Consider the following 25,898-nt stretch of genomic DNA (forward strand, 5'->3'; position numbering starts at 1 on the left):
GCGTAACACAACCTGCTTCTATCAATGCTCATGCGAGACTGACTGTTTTTATACAATGTGTGTGCTTGCGTACATGTGAAAATAAAAACAAGAGAGCTCATTGCATTTCTCTGATTTACGCAGTGCCATATTCTAGTAGTTTCATGAATTATCTAACGGACAAAATGTTAATGTTACCATCTTTAACAGTTAATGTAGTTATACTTACAAACAATGTTAATAACAGCGTATTATTAACATTGTTGGTAAATTCTACTGATGAAAATGTTTATAAACAGTCGTTACTTACCGATAAATCCATATTGATAGTGCATATGAGGAGCCGCTGAACAAAAAGTACTTTTTTGCATTTTTTTCAAAAATTGTTTTTTTGGTATTTTTATAAACTTATAATTTTTTTTTTAATTTTTTTTACTTAGTAAATGGTTCTAAAAAAATTTGTGCTTAACAAAACGTACAAAACTAGTATAAAACGAAAAAAAATGTATTTAATTTCAATTTGTAATTTGTTAATATATTAGATCAAGATTAAAAACATTAATTTAAAATATTATCGTTAAAAAAACGCATAAAAAAATACTTTTTAATTTTGTTTTTAACAAAACATACTTTTTTTCTTTATTTTTTAACAAAAGGTTCCTTTTCCGATATTAACATGGTTTTATATAAAACATCCTTAATATTTAATTTGGTGTATCTATTGATAAGTAAGAAACTTGTTACCATTTTCAGGTACATGCAGTTTTTTAAGGGGGCTAAATAAATAAAACTCATTTTCACAAAAAATTTAAATGTGTGAAAAAGTACCTTTTGTTCAAGAAATCTCAGTTCTTTAAAAATTCATTTAATTCTCTTAATTTTCTACATCAAATTGAACAATTAATTTAATTTAAAGTTTAATTGATTGCCTTTATTTAGCTTTCAAAAGGAGCTAGTTTAGTTTTTTTTTATAATAGTTTCTTTATATATGTATTACACATGTATATATTTTTATTTATGTATATCAAACAAATCTATTCATAAAACATAATTGCATTTGTCATATACAATTTTGCATAAATATATGTCAATTCAGTCAATCAAATCAATTCGTATTCATTTGGAAAACAAATCAAAATATGATAAAAACCAAAAATTTATTGACCCAGAAAAAACATAAACAAAATGGATTTTACAATAAAATAACTATTTATAATGTTGTTTTTTTTGCACCATTATAATAACAATATACAAATCTATCTGTTTGCTTATTTATAAACTTGTCAATCTTTTAACTTTCAATTCTCATACATAGAAATGTCCTTTTTATAACGAGCAAAAAAACAAAAAAAAAAAAACAAATTGTTATTGTACATAGATAGATGTTCATATGTATCTTTTTACATTTTATAAAATATGTATTCGTTTATATATATTGGAACATTAAAATTTACCCACTCCTTAAGCATGTAAAAAAGCAACAGCTGTGTTTTGTGGCAAACTTGGAAAAAAAGTGAAATAAATAGATGTACATACTATGAAATATGTGGAAAAACACAAAAATAAATTCATAACAAATTTAGATCTAACCACAAATAAATGTCAATCTTTGAGATATACAAATATGAGCAAAACCATATTATGTTGGTATAAGTTTGTGCCTTTCAGTGTCGTACTAAAAGAGAAAAGATACTATATACCTTAACATAAATAAATTCAAAACAAGTACTGTAAACTAGACTGTACACAAGCATATGAATGTTAAGGGCTGAGATCAGACAATCTGGGTTATGAATAAAAATTGTTGTATATGAGACTTTGTATAAATCGAGTTGATCTTGCTGTAATCCGAGCACTTGAAGTTAGTTTGGAAATTTTTATTGAAATAATATTGCTCTAATTTAACTGATCTCAGTGTTTAGCTAAACATGTATTACTAAACAATTTGTCTCATTTGGCTTATCACAGGATAAGTAACATATTAGATATTATTTCTTTTTTTTTTTCTTCATGTATTTGTCATACTTGTATGCTTCATATAAATACACACACTCTAAAGTTTCCTACCACATATGGAAGAAGAAAAAAAAACATAGAAATAAAACTGAAATATGGAAAAGACAACTGTCATGTGTCTCTGTAACGGCATGGTGTTGTGTGTGGCATGCCATAACCATAGAAATGTTGTGGCATGAGAAAATTATATTAATTTTTTTTGCCATTTTTTTTTTTTGCTTGTACATATGGTTATTTTTATGAAATTATATAAATTTATGTTTTTTTTTTATCATTTGTAATATAAATAAATGAACATGTAAATAAGAATACTTTTTCATAATATGTATACAACAACAAAAAATGTGTGTGTACGTATGAGGTTTTTAAATAGACTATAATTAAAAATTACTCATACGTTGCGATGACCCATTATGTTGGGGTTGTATGAAAACATAATGTTGTAAATTGTATAACTCTATAAACTTTAGCTTTAACAACTATTTTAATACGTTTTTTAAGCTCAAACATATTTATTTGAGGTAATAAAAATGTGATGTTATACAAGTTTTAGTTGCAATTTGGAAATTAATTGAAAATAGTGCACAAATTTTTATGAATGAAATAAAATTTGACATTCGTTTGTGGCATATTTTAAATACCCTTCAAGCGAATTATTAATTCGCTTTGAATTTTTTATAACAGGACAAGTTACCAATATTTTATATACATACTATCTAGGACACACAGAGGAACAAAGTCTTGTCGTAATAATTTTTAGAAAAATCAAAATGTTCTAATAAATAATAATTCAATGATAAAGCTAATATTATTCAAAGGTCGATTGATATGCCGAATATTTTACTTTTTCGAATTCGTCTTAATTCATTTTTGCACAACACTTTCATCCACTTTTATGGCTGGCAAATCCCATCTTCTTCCATACTATTTAATCTGATGTTGATTGATATGCCAAATATTTTACTTTTTTCGAATTCTTCTCATTAGATTTGCACTAAAGTTTCTTTCGCTCTCATTTGGTACTGACAAAAAGTTCGGACTTTTAAAATTGACACTGTCATTGAAGTCTTCTTTAAAGATCATTTTTAATTGGGCAAAATTCTTCTATTGATCGCTATTCTGAACCATTGATTAACATGCAAAACACCTCATTTTCTTTGAATTCGTGCCATTAGTTTTATCATGAAACTTTTATCCACTTTTATGGCTGACAAATTCATGTTCTCTAGTTCAGACTTTAATATTTTACACTGCCACTTCAGTCTTCTTCTGGACAATTTTATCTGAAGTTGATTTATAAGCAATACATTGCACTTTTTAGAATTCTTCCCATTAGATTTACACCAAACTTTCATTCAGTTTTTTAACTGACAAATTCTCTGTCGTTAGATCTGACTTTAACAATTGGCACTGTCATTTCAGTCTTCTTTAAAATTAATTTTTAATTGACCAATATTATTTTATGGATTGGTATTCTGGACAAATTAATCAGTTGATTGGCATTTTTTTCTAATTCATAATTTGGACTGGAAAATTCCACTTCATTAGCTCTGATTTTTACAGGTGACATTGCCATTCCAATCTCTTTTAAATTTAATTTTGAATTGACCAATATTCTTCAGGAATTCTGAACGATTTAATCAGAATTTGCAGAATATGGCTCATTTTCGAATTTGTCCCATTTATTTTAGCTTGAGACTTTCGTCTACTTTTATGGCTGACAGACAAATCCCCTCTTTTGTTCTGACTTTTATATATGACACTGTCCTTCAGGGTTATCTAAAACATTTTTAATTGGCCAATATTCTTCGATCTATTTCGGATAATTTAATCTGAAGATTGATATTCAAAATACTACATTTTCTTCGAATTTGGGCCATTAAGGCTGATAAAATCAAGCTCTTTAGCTCAGATATTAATAGCTGACACTGCCATTTCAGTCTTCTTCTGGATAATTAAATCATAAGTTGATTGATAATTAAATCATAAGAATTTCATCGATTTGTATGGTTTGTAACTCCATTTATTTGTACCCACTAAACTGCCGTTCCAATTTTTTTTAAATTTTTTATTATATTCGTTCAATATTCTTTTATAAATTGCAATCGTAAAAAATTTGATTGTTTGATTTTGGCACAAAATTCATTTTGTTGTTTCAATACCATTCACATGTGACAACAGCCTCGGTTAGTCCAAAATAAAGCATTAATTTTCTTCTCTATAAATTTTATTGTACAAAACCATGATTTTTTTTTTTTGGAAATTTGAAGCAAATTTTTAGAGATACCTATTGAAAGTTTTGTCTGTGTTTCGTCGTTTATTTTGACGAAATGTCCCAAAATTTTCGTAGTTAAGTTTGTGGATTTATTACACGCTAACGATTGAGCAAGTTAAGGTAACAGGATATTTAGGAAATCTCTTTCGTCATACTCACCATAATTTCCTTGCTTTCATTTGATTAACACACATTCACTAAAGTTGTTAATAACATTTATTGCTTTGTTAACTAATTTTCTATTATATTCCAGAAAAATACGTTTTCTTCATTCAAGCTCTTAAATAATTTTCAACAAAACTATATTGGCATAAGATATCCACACATATCATACATTTCAATTGATTCTAATTAAAAACTGTATAAAATTGAAATAGTTTTTGAAAATTATCTATTATTTACTCAGCTTTTCCTATGTTATAGCTCAAAATTAATAATTTTCAGTTTTGTATGATTTATTTTTCGACTACATACTTGTATAAATTGCCCATCGTAATTAGTCCAATTAAATATTTTTTTCTCATATTCATAAATAACTATTTTCCCCTCACCAATAATTGCTGTATTATAATATTTTGTTGCACTAAACATTTGTTTTTCTTTTTTATGGCTTTTGCGGTTTTATCATTAATACTATTATGTTGCTGTGTAGTTATTCTGGAAAATGTATTTCTAAACCAATATTTATTTGTAGTTTTTTTTTTGTATTTCAATTTTAAACTAAATTTTCCTCACGCACACACATGCACGTTTGTAAATAATAACTAAATATCTAAGTACTTACTTATGAATGTGTGCACGTATTTATTAGTATATATGCTTTAGGATGGCCCACAGAAAATAGTTTTCGAAAATGAAAGTTTACTTTATTTTAAGTTATTAATTCTCAAAATTCCATCACACAGAATATATGTTTGTAAGCTGGAAAGAAGAGATACAATTTTTTCACAGGAATAGATTTTTGTTTATTTCAAAAACCAGTCAAGCAACAAATTATTGATTTTCATTAAATCAAAGAATACTTCTTAGCCTAACTGTTTGATAAACATAAAACTTATCTATATTAACATATATTTAAAAAATAATATAAAGTTTGCACTTGACTGGTTGACTTGTTAATTTTATACTAAACTAATTTTATTAGGAACTTCAAAAGTTCATTAAAAAATCATTTTAATTTTTTCTGCACTAACCACAGATTTCTCAGCGTTGCTTCACCATAATAGATTAGTATTTATTTTTTTTTTGCATTAAACGATGAAATTACCTTCATAAAATAGTAATCACTGAAAAACTCAATTTTTGATTTTTGTTGCTTGACTGGTTTTTGAAATAAACGATTCAATTCAGGAAATTGTAAAAAAATAATTTTATGTTCTTCGATCTAGCTCTCCAAAGGCTACAAAATAACATAAATGTTTAGTGCATTTGCAGCTTTTGTTTGGCTCCTTACAAATGGGTCCTTCTTATTTTATATTAATTTTTGATGTGTGTAAGTATGTGTGAGTGTATGAATGTATTTGTATTGAAAATTGTAATAATAGCAGAAGCATTAGTGGTTTTTCATTTATTAAAGGAAATTATTGTTGTTGCTTCGTTTCTATTATTTTTCTCAATAATGTTTTTGTTATTATTTCCAGTTACTCGTATTTGTTGCTGCTTTTGAGGTTTTTATATACAATTTTGTTTATACATCACAATGACTAACTACCAGTGTGAGTGTGTGTTCATTAGACCTGCCCTTAAAAAATAAATTTGATTATTTTGTTATTTATTAGCAAAAACAAGCTGCTGCTAAGTTCAAATCCAATCGGATAACTATACCATTTCCAATTGTATTTCAGAAATTTCCAATTATAGTTCAAAATTTTCCATTAATATTTGAGAATTTTCCAATTATATTTTAGAAATTTCCAATTATTTCTGAATATTCCAATTATATTTCAGAACTTTTCATTTGTATTTCAGAAATTTCTAATTGTATTTCAGAATTTTTAATTTATACTTAAAATGTTTCTAATTGTTTTTCAGAAATTTCTATATTAGAATTTTCTAAAAATACAATTGGAAAATTCTGATATACAATTAAAATGTTGGAAATACAAATGGAAATTCTAGAATTTGGAATATTCTGAAATTCAGTTAGAAAATTCTGAAATATAATTAGAAATTTCTGAAATATAATTGAAAATTTTTGAAATTTAATTGAAATTTTCTAAAATAAAATTGGAAATGGTGTAAAACTCATACTGAAACTCGATTGAAAGTTGTAAGGCCATCTAAATCTATTTTGTATTAGGGCCTGCCTAATATTCATGTTTGATTTGGTATGAGTATTTGCTGTATTATTGATGTTGTTGTTTTTGTTGTAGTTATTGTTGCTTTTTGTTGTTGTTGTTGTTTAACTTCATTGTTATTTTCTAACCATTTTTAAGCAATTAGCGTGCGATGAGTGTATAAATGCTGAATGTTGGTTGGTTGGCCATTCATGCAATTTAATATAAACCACAATTTTAGTTGCAATTGGGGTTATTATGTGATTTTGTTTTTCTTTTTTTTTTTTTGTTTGCCATATACACAGCTTTATTTTTCATATTAACTGAATGCAGTTATTTCTAAATCATTGTTTTATATTTTGTTTTGTGACCATTTTATATAGTTTGAATTGAAATAATAGAAAAAAAAAATGGTTGAAAACCAAAACGTCGCCAAGTGGTTTAGATAATTAATTTCATGTGGTTAATTGTTTAAGATTTTATCGAAAATTGAAATTTTAAAGCGTTGAGCTTTTTATGTAAATAAATTATTTTAAATAGCTATATGTATGAAATAACCCAGCAAAACTCTACTTACCTAATAATCCATCAAGTAATATTGGAGCTAAGTGATTAGTATTTATTATTTTTCTGAAAGACTAGTTATTTTTGTTCGCGATTTGAAAAAAATACATGCGTCTTGCGTACAAATGTACCTACTTACATTTACCTCAAGAATATGTTGCTTAAAAAACATAAAAAATTGCCTTGTGTGGGAATCGAACCGGCATGCTGATTGTTTTTTTTTTGTGTTTGAAAGTCTAGCTGCTTACTCACTACTCCATGTACGAATTATTTTATCGTTTTAACATAAACATACAAATAAATAAAACAACTAGAAAGCTGTGCTAAATGCCAACCTGTTTAAAAATAAGTACCAACTCGACTACATAAAATAATGTGTAGGGTAACGACCACTCATTACAAAATAATGTATGTGGTAACTAGTTTCCATTACCAAAATTCACAAAATATTTTCTGGGAATTTAAATCAATTCCAAAAAAGAGCAAACAATTTTATAATTATTGATAAATACAGAGATTTTTAAAGAATTTCTTCATTTGAATTAGCCGATATTGGTAGGACTGTATGTTGAAATAAATAATCGATATGTATACAAATAAGTCGGATGTAGTCTTGATGTGTTTGCTATTTAAAATCTATAAAATTGGTCCATAAATGGCTGAAATATAAGCCAAAAAACGAGACCAGAAAATTTTTTATACCAAATTTTTTTTTTAACGAAAAAATTTTTGTTCAACAAATTAGTTTTGAATATATATCTTTAAGTATACTTTGGGAACCCTTCACCTTCGTGCGAAGGTTATATATAAGTTTGTCATTCCTTTTGTAATTTCCACAATATAATTTTGCGACCCTATAAAGTACATATATTCTGCATTCTTATAGATAGCGGAGTCGATTAAGCCATGTCCGTCTGTATAACTTACATCACGATTAATACATCAATATCTCTGGAATTCGTCCGGCTCGGTTCAAGAAAATCGGTCCACAAATGGCTGAGATATAAGGAAAAAACCAGGACAACCTCAATTTTCGACCTATATCTGGATTACTAACGTATATAAGATCATAGTATGTTGGACTTAAAATTTTTAAACCCCAGTTTTTTTTTCACCAAAAGTTTTTTTTCGCTAAATATTAAAAAAAAAAAATTTTTTATAATTTAAAAAATCAAATTTTTAAAATTTAAAAAAAACAATTTAAAAAAATTTATTTTCCAAAAAATAAAAAAAAAAATACTTTGGAAAAAAATTAATTTTGTTTGCTTAAAAATATTTAAAATTTTTATTTTGAAATATAATTTGGTGAAGGTTATATAAGATTCAGCACAGCCGAATATAGCTGTATTTATGTCATAAATTATAAATAGAACATCGGGCAAATGACCTCCACGGCTTTGTTGGCACATACACATTCTTTTGTCGAAATTTTCCGTGACGTTGATGCAGCGTTTCATGTCCTGCTTCAATGCAAAGCTGAATTTCGTAGATAAAATTATTCCCACAAAAAGAGATCCAATGCAATACAATTCACGATCTAGTACTATTGAATTTAATAGTGAAATTTTCTGCAGAGTGCGCCAATCAGCCACCTGCAATGACATCCCCATGTTAAATTCATCAGTCAATAACGTTGAAAAGTGGGTTGAAAATTCACTAGTAGTAGTTCTCAGTGGCTAATTAATTTGACATTCAATGAACTGCACAATCCCTGATGAAGTATGGACCAATAATGCATCCAAGCCTAAAATCCGCACCAAACATTGACACATTGTGGATGCATTCGTTTTTCGCCAATCACATTAACAAAGTCATCTGAATTCCAAATTATGCAATTTTGACAATTACTCAAGGCGAAAATATTCATAGGATTCTTTTGCTTGAAACTGTGGGCACAAAACGTTTTGAAATATTGTTCAGCAATGAGCAGGTGTTTTCTAGTGTAATGCTCCATTTTTACTAACCCTAAACTGACAGCTGTCAAATTGAAACAGTTTACTCCACAAATCTTGATAAATTCAAACTTGCTTAAATTTTTGAACTACTCTTATTTAAATAATATAATAATAATGCTTATAATGCATATATTTTTAATAGTTTAGTTAATGTTTTAACTATTTTAAACTAATTGTATTGTAGTTCACCACATGCTGCTGCACTCATTTGCCAAAAAATAGTTTCCTGTTTTGTATGGCAAATTTACTTTCAATTAAATAATTACTTTATCGCCTACTCAGTAAATAGTAAATTTTACATTTAAAATTATAAATTATTTCCTAATTTCACACATTGACAAACAAAATGTCCTTACTGTATGGCAAACAACAACAACAACAAAAACTAAGATTTATTATACTGTCACTGTTGTTAAACACAATATTAATTAACTAATTTCTAACACTTAATCCTTAAAACTTATTGTAAGCTAATTTACATGTTTTGCAAGAGTATGCAATGCAAACTCAACATAATTATAAATCATTTTTAATAAACTTTCTTAATTCACATACTACATTCTCATACATACATGAATATTTGTGAGACATAATAAAACCTAATTAAAAATTCATAAATTGCTGTGTGTTGGTATGAGAGACATACAGACAGACACAATTGAATTTTAACTGATTGAATTTAATGCGAATAAATAAAATTCAATTTAATTACATTCATTTACTTTTGCAATTTACAATTGCTGTTATGTCGTTCGTACACAAATATATGTATGTAAATGTAGACATACGTTTGATTTAAAATTGCTGTTTATTTCCCTACTCTGTTTTTATTTTTTGTTTTCATAATATGCAGAATCTTAATTAATATTTATCAAAGACACTGCAGGATATTTGAATAGGATCAGAAATATGTTAAGTACAATATTTCATGGCAATTCAACAAGCATATTTAAAATCCTTTATTTAGAACAGAAATTCAACTCATTTCAACATTGACGTTCATTTATATACACAAGCAAGTGACACATTACAACAACTAACTAAACAACATTAATGTTGATATTAGTTTGCATTAAAAAACTTAGAATTTTTTCTAGGTTATCTCATATTTTCGTTTAAAACTTCTTTTCCCTTATTTTCAACATTTGCAGAACCCAGAATATAATCAAATGTTTGAGTAACATTTGAATACTGCACAGTTGATGAGATTCGCAAATTGAATTCTTTGCACAATAAATTTGTTTATACACAAATATACTGTACCAAAAAAATCATATATTTCCTTACCTTTTAACAAGTTAAATTGATTTATTATTTTATTTACGTTTCACTTACGTCATTTAATTTCCTTGCTTAATTATCCTTTAGTATACAAATGTAGCATTTAAGAGTTTGTTTTTATTTTTATTTCATTTATCAAGCAGTATTTAAAGTTTATTAAAATGTATCTTTTTTTAAAACACATCTACGTACGTGTACCAGCATACATACACAAGTAGGAGTATTTTGCATAATAAAATAAAAATAAGGTGCCCGTCAAAATGATAAAGTCACATACTATTTGCTATGTTTATCCTTAAGTAGAAATAGTAATGATTAGAACTATTGCATAAAATATTTGCTGCTCAAACTTTGTTCAGATAAGAAGGAACCATTTGATAACGTTACCTAATCTGCAAATGTTAGATAATTTATATTTCGGAATATGAAAAGGGTTAGATTGAAGGATTTTTCAAACATCAATTGGAGATACGACTAATCCTTCGTTTTGAGTGATGCAAAATTATTTGAAATATCGAGATTATTACGGTAAAAATTTTGAAATTTTGGTTTATAAATAAAACTGACAGTAATCAAATCATAGGAATGGATTCTTATCTGAACAACTTTTGAGGAACAAATATTTTACCCAATAAAACCAATTAATACTATTTATATTTTAGGATAAACATAACAAAAAGTATGTGACCTTAGAATTTTGATGGTCACCTTATGTCTGGTTATATGTGGGTGTGAGTGCGTATGTACATGTGTATTATAAAGAGTTGAGTATGTATTAATTTATGACTTATGCGTGACTACCGAAATAAAATAAATGAAAGGCATTCAAACATGCAATATGGTTAAAAAATAAAGCGTCGAAGCATTAACATACTCACATACAAAATACTTGCTATAAATCATAAATACTACTAGATATATAGAGATACATATATATGATTTTTTGTACTGTATTGTCTGTGTAGGTGGGTGGCTCGTTTGTGATAGAAAACATTTTCAACACAACAATTAACACATTGAAAAATAAAAGTCGTTGTGGCAAGAGCAAATAATACTTATACATTAGGATGGCCTTTATTTTGAACATTTCCAATTGTCGATGCTCCCAAGGTCTAACATTGTTCTCCGTCATTGAAAAAGTAAATGCTGGAAATGTGAGCATAATGGGAGAACGTTTAAAAGTTTTACAGTTTATTTAATGTTTTGGAACATATTTAAAAAATTTAAATGTTGAAAAAAATCCCATTATTTTTTTGTATTTCCTTTAAATGTACCATATCTACAAAAATAAAAAAGTCGGGCAGAATTAAAAAAATAAATAAACCTAAATATCTCTTGAACAGAAAGAGATAACTTACATATGTATGCATGTTTCTTGTAGATCTTCTTAAAAACTGTTTATATTCAGCTTATTCGGATCATAAATGGATTTTTAGCGATTTTGTTTAAAAAGTGTGAGACCCAAGGTGCCGTGTAATTTTGCTAATTAAGAGTAAAGAGCATTATTTATAACTGTGGTATCTTTGGTGATCCCCACTGAAATTTTCCGAAAAATATTTTCGTAGAATATTTTAATCCTTAAATGACCGTCTGGAAAGATTTTTTATTTTCTCGAAATTTCGAAAATTGACCTATAAAGACAGGAGCTAGAGGATTTAGATCTTCCACAAAAATTATCCTCATAAAATTCCACTATATAACTCTGACATAAGAATTCACTCAGACATTAACTTACAACAAATTTCATTTAAACAAATTTTGAAAATGAAAACTAATAAAATAAAATCAAAATATTTCAACATCATTCGCTTTAAAAAATTATGTTCACTTTCGTAGATTTTTGCATTTTTCTATGTGCAACAAATTGTGGTTTTTGTCACGTTTTGCACCCCATTTATTGATAATAGATTGGAAACACCAAAACGACAAATTCAGCAATGACATTAATTGCCAAATTTTGTATCTTCAAACGAATTTTCGTTTGGAACGAAAAACTAAAAATTTTTAAGTATGAAAAGAAAAAACACATTCTCAAAAAAAGTTTTTTCTTTGAAAATTGAAAAATCAATAAAAATGTATTGAAACCATGATACAACAACATAAGGTAACACAACATAAGAAAATATAAAAAAATATGAAAAAAATCAAAATCAAAGTTTGACGTTATAGGGCTAAATATTGAAAACTCTCCCTAGTGATTCTACCTTCTACAATTATTGTATCATGTATTGAAACGAATAAAAATTCGCAATGTTTGATTTTGATGTTTAAAGCGCTTGGAAACGTTTTGTTCTGTTTTATGAAATTCTATTTTATATACAGAAATGAAAATATGAAAATTCAAAAAAAAAATTCGAAAAAAACGTTACGTCTTTCAAAATTAGGGCATAAATAAAATAAAAAATGTAGTGTTATCAAAATGCTATCAGAAGTTGGAACAAAAGAAACAAATTTTAAGACTTTTTCACTTCAAAGGCGTATAAATGTCGCGTTCTTGACCGTGAAAATGCCCATATAAAGTCTTAGAAATCTATGTGTCATCCTAATGTATTTTTATGAATGTTAATATTATAACAATGTATGTGTTGCATGAGAGGCAAGTGAACAACAACTACTCTACATAAATGTACAGCTCTATATAGCTCTATTTGTCTCCTTAAGAAATTATTATTTAAGATGCTAAATTGTATATGTTGTATAGAATATTTAACAATACAAGCTCATACACCCAAATACACAAAGTTTGTGATTGCAAGAGTTCGAAACGAATATTTTGGACGGGTTTTTAAGGGCCACAAATCAAAAAACTAAAGATTCTAAATTTGCTTATTCATTTAGGCACAATATGGGGTCCTAAAGACCATAACAGCAAATCTTTATCTTGTTTTATCGCCACTAAAAATTCTTCTTGTAACTTGAGGAGAATTCTGTGTGGTCGAGCTAGTCTGAGAGAAGTGATTGTCGATCTTGCAAAACTTGCTCAATTGCTTTTGCATAACCAATATCTGTTAGAGTATGAATTCAATTCCTTTATGATCCTTTAAATAATCTGATGTTGGAACTTGATATTGTCTATTTCATTTAAATGCTAAAATGTTACAAAACCCTTGACAAACAAAATATATTTACACAATTGTTGATTGCGGTAAAAAGAACAACTGTTGTACACAGACTAAGTGAGTGTTATTGTGGTTTATCCTCAACAGGATTTTTGGAATTTTCTTGGATGAAAATTCATTGTCTTTTACTTGTCGTTTTGTTTTTGCTAAGATATTTTCCTAGAGAATTTTGCCTCAAAGACTAACTTTATTTCCATTCATTCATTTAGTTATTCATTCATACCTCTCTGTACATAATAAATACCAAACACATGCATATAGTAAAATACACGCGCGCAAGTTAAAGCTGCTAGCTGAACAAGTTAAAGCTACTTAAGTTAAGTACTAAATGGTATGGAAGGAGGAGTGTGTGTCGTTGTTAATTTATATGCGCATATTAAATTGTGCAGAATATTTAGTCACTCATTCATACATATGAGACGCCTAAATATGTATGAATGTGAATGTCTTTTTGTGTGAAAATATTTGTACACACATACTAACAACAAAAATAGCAGATTTGTTTTTAAGATACTGAGAGTGAGATACTTTAACAATAACTGTGTATGCTGGCTGGTATTAAGTAAAACTTTTTTTCCGTTGCTTAGTTAAGACAACTAAATAGTAACTTTGAGTAACTTCCGTTTCCATTTGTATTCATTTTTGTATAGAAAAACAAAATCACAACATACTTTTTAAAGTTCTTGCTAGATTTCCCTATATCTGCTGTAGTTTCTTCTTCAACGCAACTTTAACAAATTTTATATGTTGCTCTTTTTTCCGACTTTAAAAGAGGAAAATGTAACTTTGATATGCAAAAATGTATAAAAGAATTTTTATGCTAGCATCTTCTCTTACATTTTTGTGTAACTATCTACATTAGGGTAAGGCAAGACTTTACAACTACTTCAATCTAAATAGGTTTTGACAAGTATTGCAACATGTGTCATGATGGAATATTACAACTGCATGTCTGGCCGCATATTTTTGCTCCCACCAAAAACAGAGAATTACCTTTGCGCCATAGATATTGAGATTTGGTTACGATTCGGCTGGTTGGCACGATCTTCACATACGATCATACGCTTCGGGTTATCATAATGAATCCATTTTTCATCGCAAAATGATTCGATGAAAAAATTATTTTCTTTTATAGCGTTCTAGCATCATTTCGGACATGCAAAATCGTCTTTCAATTTCTCTCGGCTTCAACTCGTATGACAATTTCCCTGCTTTTGGATGAATCTTGCTGCCTGCAAACGTTTTGAAATTGCTGAAATGATTTTGCAAGCTCTTGTTGAGTTTGACAACAATCTTCATGGAGTAATGTCTCCAATTCTTAATCTTCAATATTTTATGGCTGGCCTGGGCGATCTATGTCTTCCGCGTTTAAATCACCACTTCTGAACCACACAAACCATCTCTCGCACGTTGAAACCGATGGAACACATTCACCATAAGCTTTGGTGAGAAATCTGTTTGGTTCAGCAGCACTCCAATTGACCAAATTCGAATGTAAATCATAGAGAAACAACAAGAGCGGAAACTAGAAAAAAACTCAAACAAAAATTTTACTCAAAATAAGTGTTGTTTTTGTTTTCACATAGGGTTTTTGACAACTGAGTTAGGTCTTTGACAGGAAAGTTCCGCTCTATGTATATTTCTCTATGATATGAAATATTAATCCTTTTATTTAGTCGAAAATAAAATTTCAATGTTTTGAAATTTCGTTTAAAAAAAATGTGGAAATGTAAAATTTATCAGCCTATCCATAAAAGTAAAAAAATCCGTTTTAAATCGATAAAGTCGACTATTATTTTCAATTTTATATCATAAAACAAATTTCAAACAGGAACTAGCTTATCCCCCAACAATAAATTTCAGAGAATTTATCAATAAAGTTGAGAATTTAGCATAAAAAAATTTTACTAAAATATTAATTTTGTATTCCCGAATAACCTTTTAAAATTTTGTTTCATTATTTTTTTTGTTTTAAAATTTTATGACTTTTTGTTTTTTAATTTTTGAAAAATATGTACAATTATTTTAATGTATGTGTTGGAAAAAGTATTGAAAGCTTTTTTAAAATACATATGTTTTATTTTGAAACAAAGTCATCTTTAACAGAAATTAAAAAATCTTTTGTGGTTAGGCTGTAAAATTTTGATTTTATGATTTTTTTGATCGATTTTGCTCAATTAACAGCGTTTAGCTTTACGATAACGAAGAACCTCTTTATATATTGGGAGCAGCGAAATTCCAAAAAGTACCAATAGAGCACCCTAATATAATGTTTTCCATTTAAATTTGTACGCGTACGTGCGTCATTTTATAAGAATCTTTTAAATTTTTTTTTGATTCATTCACGTTCGATAGCTCGTTCTTGTTGTTGTACTCATGTGTTTATAAATAACAAAATTTTATGCAACAGCATGCACAAAAATATTTCTGTATAGAAGATACATACGTATTCTCTATAATTTTTAAAATATTTTTCAAGTATTTATTGCAACCTTACAGGGAATGATGGTTCACAGAGATGATACATCTATGCAGCGGCAACAGAAGCTGTTTTTTTTTTGTTTAACATCAAAGAAACTCTTGTATTTGACATTTGCAAAATTTACATTTTTTTGTCTTTTATTTTTGTTTTTCTGTTTAATTTTAAGCGCATTTCAAATGCAGATTGATTTCAAAGGAAAATCTAGTTAAATTTAAATAGTTTTGCAAATTAGCGCAGCTTGTTTTTGGCAAGTGCTGTAGTGACAACAGCTTTCTACGTGTTTCAATTAATGTGGGTTGATGTATTAATAGCTGTTGAGAGTTAAAGAATATAAAGTTTTTATATGTTTAAGATTTTAATTCAATTAGGAATTTAAAGCTTTTTGCACATTTCATTACCAGCTGGAAATTGGGTGTATTACAAAAGTAATCCTTTAGTCATTATGTCTTCAGCATACTAGTTTTTGATATTAAATTGTAAAACACCTATCAAAAATTATTGATTTGCATTAAAAAATAAAAATTTACTATATTGTTGGTTAAGATATTTTTGATGTTAGGGCTTGATATGGGGACATTAGACCATTTTAATTGTGTTCTTTATTATTGGACCAGTTGAAACATATCAATAGTTATGCTGACAAGTCTTTTAGAATTCATTAAACATTCCATCCAAGATTCTATATCTGCATATGTTGTAAAATAAAAGTAATCGTATTACCCCTTTCCCCTTACATTTGAATCAGCACTCATCATCAATTTAATGACAAGAAAGATTAAATTTTTTTTTACTATCTTTCACAACAAAAGCTATATTTTCAATTGTTGTATAAATCTTTTATCACTTTCTTACAACACAAAAAAGACATTTAAAAAAAACTGCCATTAAGAGCAAAAATTGTAAAGAAAATTAAAATAAAACGTAACGAAACTCCTTGACTACGATTTTATGTGATAAAATAGCAAAAAACAGACAGAAAAAAAAATAAAATGAAACAGAAACCATTTATTTTACACCATTTAAACTTTGACTTTATGTATTGCATTAAAATTTCATTTAACATCTTTCGGGTTTTTAATGCTTTTCCATTTGATGAGCACAAAAAAACTGAAGCGGCAAAATGAAAAACTCAGAAAAGAAAGAAAGAAACACTTTCTATGCACGATGAATAATTTTTATATATTTGCTTGCATACAATTGCTTTGGAACTTCTTTAACTGTCATTTGGTATATACTATGTAACATTTTTTGCTGTTTTTTCTTATTGTGATTTTTTTTCGTTTCTTTCATTGCAGCAACAATCTACTAGCGATACAAGCTCAACTTCACGCGATGATAGTACAACAACCACGAATACCAGTAATGATGGCACAAGTCGCAGCAGTCGTAAAGGTGCTGCAATGTTTTTATTAAGAAAACGTAATACAAAAAACTCTTCAACTAACGGTAAGTAACAAATTGAAACAGAAAGAAAACTTATGTAGGGGAAAACTAATGTACATAATGTGACCAACTATTAATTAAATACAGCTATATACGGCGAAGTCGATTTATCGATGTCCGTCCGTCTGTCTGTTGAAATCAACTTTCCCAAGCCCCTAATTACTTGCAAACATGATTAATACATCAAAATAGCGGGTATAGTTTTGAATCGGTTGCTATTTAAAATCAGGAAAATCGGCCCATAAATGACTGAGATATAAGCAAAGAACTACGGCTACCTCGATTGTTTTATATTTTGATTACTAGTCATGTCCATAGACAATATGGACAGGAAATTAGAGATATCTCTAATACATTTCCAACATATAAGTTCGGACCAACAAAAAGGATCAAATTAGAAAGAAATTCTGAAAATTTTAGAAAAATCTAATAACGTTGAAGTTTTGGCATAATGAAGAAATTTTCAAAATTAAATGTTAAAAAAATTCGATTAAAAACAGTTTTTCTGTTTCATTTACCCATAGATGTTTAAGTATCAATCAATTTGAATTTAACTGTCTGTAACGACTGCTTGTAACTCTCATCATGTTTATAAACATTTCCATCAGTAAAAACATCTACTTAACAACAATGTTGATAATACGCTGCTATTAACATTATTAACAACAGTAACTGTTAAAGCTGCTAACATTAACATTAAAGCTGCTAGAAGCTCTAGGTGATATGGAAATAGAACATTCTAGTTATTTTCGTTAGATTATTCTTGATACATCTAGAAGATGGCGCTGTGTATATAAATAGTAACAGCGAGTTGTGAGTAATCAGCACATCGTAGACGCTGTTAGAAAAAACATCAATTGTATTACCAGTGTATTACTGTAAATTATTAAGTGTATATTAAAAAATCGTGACTATTAAAATTGTTGTGTAAATTTAAATATCGCTTTTATTTGCAATTAAAAGAATACGGTTTATTTAAAGGAAATAAACCCCCGTTTTTGAAAGGTAAAACCGTAATAATATAAAAATGTTCGGACATCAATAACCCATTATAATTTGATACTAAAAAATATTGAGGAAAATCGTATACATTGTAGTAATTAAATATAAGTTGGTGGCAATCATTTTGATGATGAAGAGTTTATCATGCTCATGGCTATCATAATATGAAAACATTATTTCAATAGTTGGTTACATTATTCCATTAAAAGAATCCCGCCATATTTTACAGGCTTAAACCTAAAACAAATGGCAAAATCATGTCATTTTGGGTAGAGAAATTTGCACGTAAAACCGTAGGAAATCTACTAAAACTCAAACACAAATCTAAATTCAAACGAACAAACAAATAACAATCATGTTGTAAGATTTTCTAATAAATTAAAAACTAATTAAAGAAAATTGAGGTTATACGGAATTCATTTCCATTCATTCGTAAATTCTTGCTACTTCTAGCTGTGCTTTTCTTTTTATATTAGATTTTCTTTAATGGTTTTCTAATTAATTACAATTTAAGGCATTTTTTTATACTTACTCTCGAAACAGCAAGAAATTGAAAATAGAAACTAAAAAAAAAACAGGTAATTTAATTCTATTTTTATCTTTGTATTTATTCTAGAATCTAAATCGTTGAAATCTCAGGACAAAGCTTGTGTCAAATGTGTGGTGGTGGGTGATTGTGCTGTGGGGAAAACAAATTTAATACTCTCGTATCTTGAGAATCGTTTTAATACCGAACATGTGCCAACAGCATCAGATATTTATAATGGTAAGTTGTTACTTTTTTTCTTACATTTTTCTTATTTTTTTTTTTTGAGTATTAAGCAATACAACACCAGAAAATTGCTTTAAATATTAAAATGAAATTATAATTTATAAACAAGATTTATTGTTAAAAATCTTTATGCTAAAAAGAAAATGATACACAACAAAACAATATACCGGGCATACAAAATAATCATTGTTGATTTCCTTGTTCCTCTTGAATATATTTATAAATTTTTTTGCCGTATGATTTTATGAATTTTTTACTATCATCTAGATTCTAGAAATATGTATAAGAAACCAATTTGTAAAAGTTTTTTCCCTCGTTCGTTTTTTTGTTTTTTTTTTTTGTGTTTGTGTGCAATATTTTGTTGATTGTTAATACTAGAGCAACAAAAAAGCCTACAAAATATTCTAACAAACACATCCTTGTATCCACTTCTAGCTGACATCCTTTATTTATTTATTTTTTTGTTTGCTGCTCCCCACACGTTACTATTTTGCAAGAGGAAATCTATTCTAGCATTTTCATTTACAGTGTCTTTTGTATGTAGGATGTGTTTTTTGTTTCCGTTTTAATTTTTCTGCCTGGTGTTTTCTGTACAGAATTTTGTTTCTCTATCCATCTACACATGTTTAAACATTGTTAAAGAGGGCTCGGCTCCTATGTCTTTCATGTGTATAGTTTGTTTCCCTGTTGTATATCATGCTTAGAGTTTATTAAAAAAGTCTATTTTTCTCCGTTTACTTCCTGCTCCTCTTGCCGCTTATTTGAAGTCATTCTGTTCGAATCTGTATATTTTTCCACACATTGATATCATTCATTGCATAAATCCTTGTTAACAATTTTAAATCTTTCTGCAAAAACAAATTTAAAAATTGTTTTTTGTTCGAAATGATAAATTGAAAAGTGTCGTTTTTTTCTTCTTTGACACAATTAGGGCTGTAAATATATTGCATTCTATGTTGGGGTGGATAAAGATGTGAAATAATATGAAAATATAATGAATTTAAAGCTGTTTTAAGCATTAATCGAGTTGATCTATAATCTAAATTTAAAATAATTTTAAATTCTTTGTACTACTGTGTAGAAAATCTGAATTGATAATTAACCCGACAAAGACTGGACTGACTGTTCTCTGAACTGAGCAACAGGTCACTGCTAGGTCTATCTGAATAGGTAATATTGCCTTATTGGTATATCCATTACTAGGGGCCATGAGAACCAGTCGTAGGTAGGACATAGGTATATATAAATGCATAACGTGGATATCTGTCATAAAAGCTGTTGACTTGATGACATATTCTTAAAATAATTAAGAATTGCCCAGGGAGCTGATGACAGGCCATCGATTTTGGTTTGTTCAAAACCTTTTATGTCCTAATGCCCAATAGGATCAGTGGTCCAACCGGACCTGGTGGATCCATGAATGTTTATGTATGTATGTTTCACAGAAGGATCCAAACATACACGTTTTAGGTATTAATGGACCATTTTTTGAAATGGTAATTCCCAGTGAAATTATTATTTAACCTTTCAAACGGATATATATGACTTCTTCTTTTGTGATAGTGACTGCTTGAGGAGCGAGTTAGCCTAGCTTCGCTCATGCCCTATTCGACGTATGAGACAAGGTTTGGAGACAATTTTGGAATTCCTAATGAATATTTCAGCGAAAACATAATCCTGGGTTAAGTCATAGCCATGGGCTAAGTCAATCAAAGCGATTTATCTCGCAGTCCAGGAGCTACTATAGCTCAATGAGTTCGACCTTAGGATACTTTCGGGATTGTACGCAGAAGTACGCTCTGGATAATTCTACTACAGAACTGTGTAGATTCTTTTACAGGACAAAACCTCAGTGATCCTTTATGTCATTCTTAGGACCTCTTTTATCTAGTAGACAATTTAAGTAATATGGAATAGAAGAAAAGGATAGAAAATAGTTGGTACCTTATCGAAAAATTAATTTTACTTCTTAAGCATATGAATGCAGATACGTGAGATTTTAGTTTAAATTGTTTAAAAAAAATTCTACAAAATTACTTTTAAACATTTTAGGCTGAAGCAAAATTACAGCAGTTGCCTTTTTTAATTAATTAACCTTAGAGTAGCGGAAAGGCATAAATTAGCACCTAATTAAGTACTTTTTCTAAAACAGCTTTTTGACTTTAACCGATTAATTACTACAATAAACGTTATTACAGGCGCGGATCCAACTCAATAATTTGGGCGGGAAATACATTAAAATGTCTTTCTTTTGCCTTTTTTAATTTCTAAATTTCCTTTTATCATCGCCCCTGTATCCGCGCTTGTATTCTTGGGTACGGCAAGAATTCCGTAGCCAAGAAATAAATGAACTTATATCGCTGCATGCATAGAACAAATATGGTTGTGGTGATAATAATCGAACAGTACACAGTGGGGCAGAATCAAAAATTTTTGGAAATAAATGTGGCATTTCTAAGATGTCCTATTTTGCGAATATGTCGCCCCTACGCCGTTGAGAATTTTGTTTATCGAAATTTCATCATTCGGCCAAATGTTCTAAAATCCCAAAGCTGGAATCAGAAAACGGTAAGCAGTTTTGAAAATCTTCATGTGTTCCCTATTTATCCCCAAAGTATTTTCCCACGCCCTAAGGAAATGTGGATCTTATGGGCAAAATTGTAAAAAATACCATTTTAGGGATTTTCGCTCCAAATTTTAGGTCAAAGCGGAATTCGCTTTTTTGACCTTTTGACACGTTTTTTAGTTATTTAGAATGACAGATTTAAAAAACATTGAAAATTTCATTGAGTTTTGTTAATAAATACAGATTTTATTTATTGAGTATCTAAAACTAAAATTTGTATCAAAATTTTAATAGATTGTAAATATTAGGAACAATTTGATCCACATTTATTCCGAACTAATAAGTTAATTTTTGGTCTTACAAAAAAATCAAGTCAATATCTCAATTAGATTCAAAAATATGCCATTATAAACTTAGTCCTTCAAAAATATTGCACTTTTTTATATTTTTTTTTATAAATTTTCTTAATATTTTATTCAAGAACAAGTCAACAACAAGTGGTTCTGACTTAGTCAGAAATGCCAGATTTCTGACTATGCCAGATTTATTTCCAAAAAATTTTGATTCTGCCCCACTGTGCAGCGTCGTATAATGTTTGGATTTTATGGTTGATGTCAAATTATATTATAAATGGTTTTATTACTATTTTGAGCCTACCTAACCATAATTTAATCCTATTTTGTTATTATTTATTTTTTTTTTTTAATAACCATAATATAATAATGAGAAATTCAACGGTAATATGATAATAGTAGAACAACCATTATATTCTTGTGTCCAACCATATTGTTATTTACCCGCAACCATAATATTGTTATAGCTGATATGATCATATTATAGTTGAAGCAAAATCAAATTATGTTTGAGCCCAACCTTATTATGATTCCCGCTTAAACATAATATGAATATTTTTAAACTTATTAGTTCACATGACCATATTATGGAGTATTAGTGATCATGTCATGATTAAAAATATAACAATATCGTGTATGAGTTAGAGTTTTTACAAACTCACACCAACCAACCGCATATTCTCTAAATGTATCTCAATTAAATCCCATTCTAAACACTTTTGTTAGTGACTGTAGAAACTGCAATAAAGTGAAATATGCATATAAAATATACGCCACTGGCATAGTTTATCATGCCCATAACTTTTCAATTTCTCACTTGTGCAAGTGACTGAATTATGATGTGCTTTAACATATTAACAACAGTTAGTTCACTTTAATAATTTGCCAGTACACACTACAGAAACAGTACATTGGAGTGGGAGGTAAGTAAGGGCTATTAGGTCACTTAGAGTATATAAAGTTTGCATAAATTCCATGCAGGCACTAAAACTACATAAAACATATGACCTCAAAAGTAACCAAGTGAAAGCCCAGTTAAAAAAAAAAAGTTAACCAAATGGCAGCAAATAAAAAAGAAGCAATGTTATTAAGAATTTAATAAATGTATACAAATATAAAATAATTATTTTAATAACTATGGATTTTATGAAAAAAGTTTAGCATTTTCCGTTTCCTGTTTAATTTTATAAAAAAAAAATAAACTGAATAAACACAATTTTCTGCTAATATGTAATATAGCTGTTTGTGTTTTTGTATTGTATTATTTTGCATGTAAGTAATTGTCAGTTTTTTTTGTTCACTCTTATGTGTCATCTATTTGACATGTGTTTTTCAATTTGCCCCTCTTTATACACGATTTTCAATAGTTTGTTTGGCTTCTGCTCTTTCTCTTTACATAGGACGTGTTTATTTTATTTGATTCTAATTAGTGCAAAAATCACAGTTAAATTTAAAATTCAACCACTCATGAAAAAATAGAGTTAATGGGTGCGAGTACCTACTCGTACCTATGAATGGAGATGTATTTTAACATGTATGTAAGTGTGTGTGTTTAACTTTGTTTGAGTGTATGTGTTTGCATGTAAAACACACATACACTCGCAGTTTTGTTTAGTTTTGTTTAAGCTGCTTAACCACTTAAAACATTTTAACACTTAAATGCACTTGAATGTCTGCCACTTTAATAATAAAACTAATTGAAACTTTTAGTTTTTTTATACATACTTCTCTCTCTCTCTTTTTCTCTCTGATTCTTTACATTAAATGTTGTTTCCACAAATTTTAGTTGTCAGTTGTGATTGTTTTTTTGCTGCTGCCATGTTACAATGACTTTTAGTGTGGTTAATTATCAATGTTTTAGTTTCTTCATTAAATTTCATGGGAACATTTTACAAACTTTTGCTAAAAATTTAATTTAGCAATAAAAGCAATTGATTTTATTAAGCTTAACTAATTGAAGACAATTCTAATATTCATAGCATGAAAAAGTTTGACAAATTTGTAAATTAACTTAATTTTTTTTATTTAGTTTATCATACATTAAACCTATTTTGGCGATAGTTTGTAAAATATGTAAATTAATATTTTTCATGATTTCAAAACTAACCTTTTAAATACTTAATATGTGAACTAATAATATGTATTTATGTAAAATTAAAAATTATGCTCGTTAGCATACAATTTGTATTATACTTTATCATGGATTACCTTTCACAAAAGACACATACAGCTTAACTTAACAATAAACAATGCATATTTAATTATTTCACCATTTTACATACTCACTCATACGTAAACATAAGTATCTAACTATGGGAATGAATATATGAGCATAATCAAAAATTTTGGAGAATTTGAATAAAAATATTTATTTTTCAAAATTTTTTCTTATGACAAACAGTAATTGTTATACCCTGATATTAGCATGCTAAAAATGTTCGCATTAATTATTTTTCTCGTAGCGCGCAAAATTTATGTGGGTTTTAAGATGAAAATTTAAAAAAAAAATCTTAAAAATACAGCTTTTGCCTAATGGCGTTTGCTTTTGTGACATAAATTATGCTTTTATTCTTCCTTTTACCCTTTTTGGGGTTCTTTTCTGAAAAAATGTAGTTTGGTAAGCGTATAATGTGTTCTTTTCAAATAATGTTGCGCTAAATTTTGTTCGTGTTAATGTAATAGTTTTTGTATTTTTTGATTAAAAGTGTTAAAATGGAATAAAAATGTATAGTTTTATAATATTTAGAATCAACATAAAAAAAATTGCATAAATGGTAATTGTTTTTGTTAAAAGGTTATTCGGGAATTCAAAATTAGTATTTTAGTATAATTGTTTTATGCTAAATTCGCAATTTTGAATTTGATAAATTCACAGAAATTTATTATTGTTGGGGGATAAGCTTTGTTCTATTGTGAACGTTAAAAATGTAACACATTATGAGGATATGGGTAGGGTTTAATAATGGTACAACATTTATTGGCAACATTTTGTATCAGAAAAAAAACTTACTATTCATGATATATATACCCTACACCACCATAGTGGGGAGGGTATTATGCGTTTGTGCAGATGTTTGTAACGCCCAAAAATATTAGTCTAACACCCACCTTAAAGTATACCGATCGACTTAGAATCACTTTCTGAGTCGATAAAACGACGTCCGTCCGTCCGTCCGTCTGGTTGGCTGGCTGTCCATGTAAACCTTGTGCGCAGAGTACAGGTCGCAATTTTGAAGATATTTCGATTAAATATTTCGAACCTATTGAAAATAGGTGAAATCGGTCCATTATTTCACCTAGCCCCCATACAAATGTCCTTCCGAAATTGGACTTTATCGGTCATAAATGTTTAATTTATAAATGTATCTCCACAAATTGCGCTCCAAATAAGTTTTATATATACAAAATTCATGTCACCAAATTTTGTTACGATCGGTCCATAATAAGTCATAGCTCCCATATAGACCCGCTTCCAAAAATCACTTTAACGTGCATAAATCGCTTAAAAATTTTGGTATACTCACAAAATTCAACATAGTAAACTTTCATAGAGACATAAATCACACGACCTAATTTCATGGTGATCGGTCCATAATTGGTCATAGCCCCTATATAAGGCCCACTTCCGAAAATCACTCAAAAATATAAATTATTGAAATTTTAAAAGAAAAATGTTTTTGCTTTTTACTTAGTGTAAGGTATTATATGGTCGGGCTTGACCGACCATACATTCTTACTTGTTTTGTTTTATATTACACAGAAAACAATTGACAGAAGTGCTTAAAAAAACAAAATTTCGCCAATTTTAGAAACTG

General features: G+C 28.3%; 1 protein-coding gene across 1 annotated transcript in view; it reads left to right on the forward strand.

The window, feature by feature from the left end:
- The window catches only part of RhoU, a 220,909-nt gene that overhangs the window by 181,822 nt on the left and 13,189 nt on the right, over window positions 1–25,898 (forward strand). Inside the window, exons 4-5 of the mRNA XM_065507553.1 lie at window positions 17,243–17,393; window positions 19,009–19,158. Coding sequence (XP_065363625.1) covers window positions 17,243–17,393; window positions 19,009–19,158 — 301 coding nt within the window. The remainder of the gene's footprint in view (window positions 1–17,242; window positions 17,394–19,008; window positions 19,159–25,898) is intronic.

This window comes from Calliphora vicina, chromosome 4 (assembly GCF_958450345.1).
Source record: "Calliphora vicina chromosome 4, idCalVici1.1, whole genome shotgun sequence".
Lineage (NCBI taxonomy): Eukaryota > Metazoa > Arthropoda > Insecta > Diptera > Calliphoridae > Calliphora > Calliphora vicina.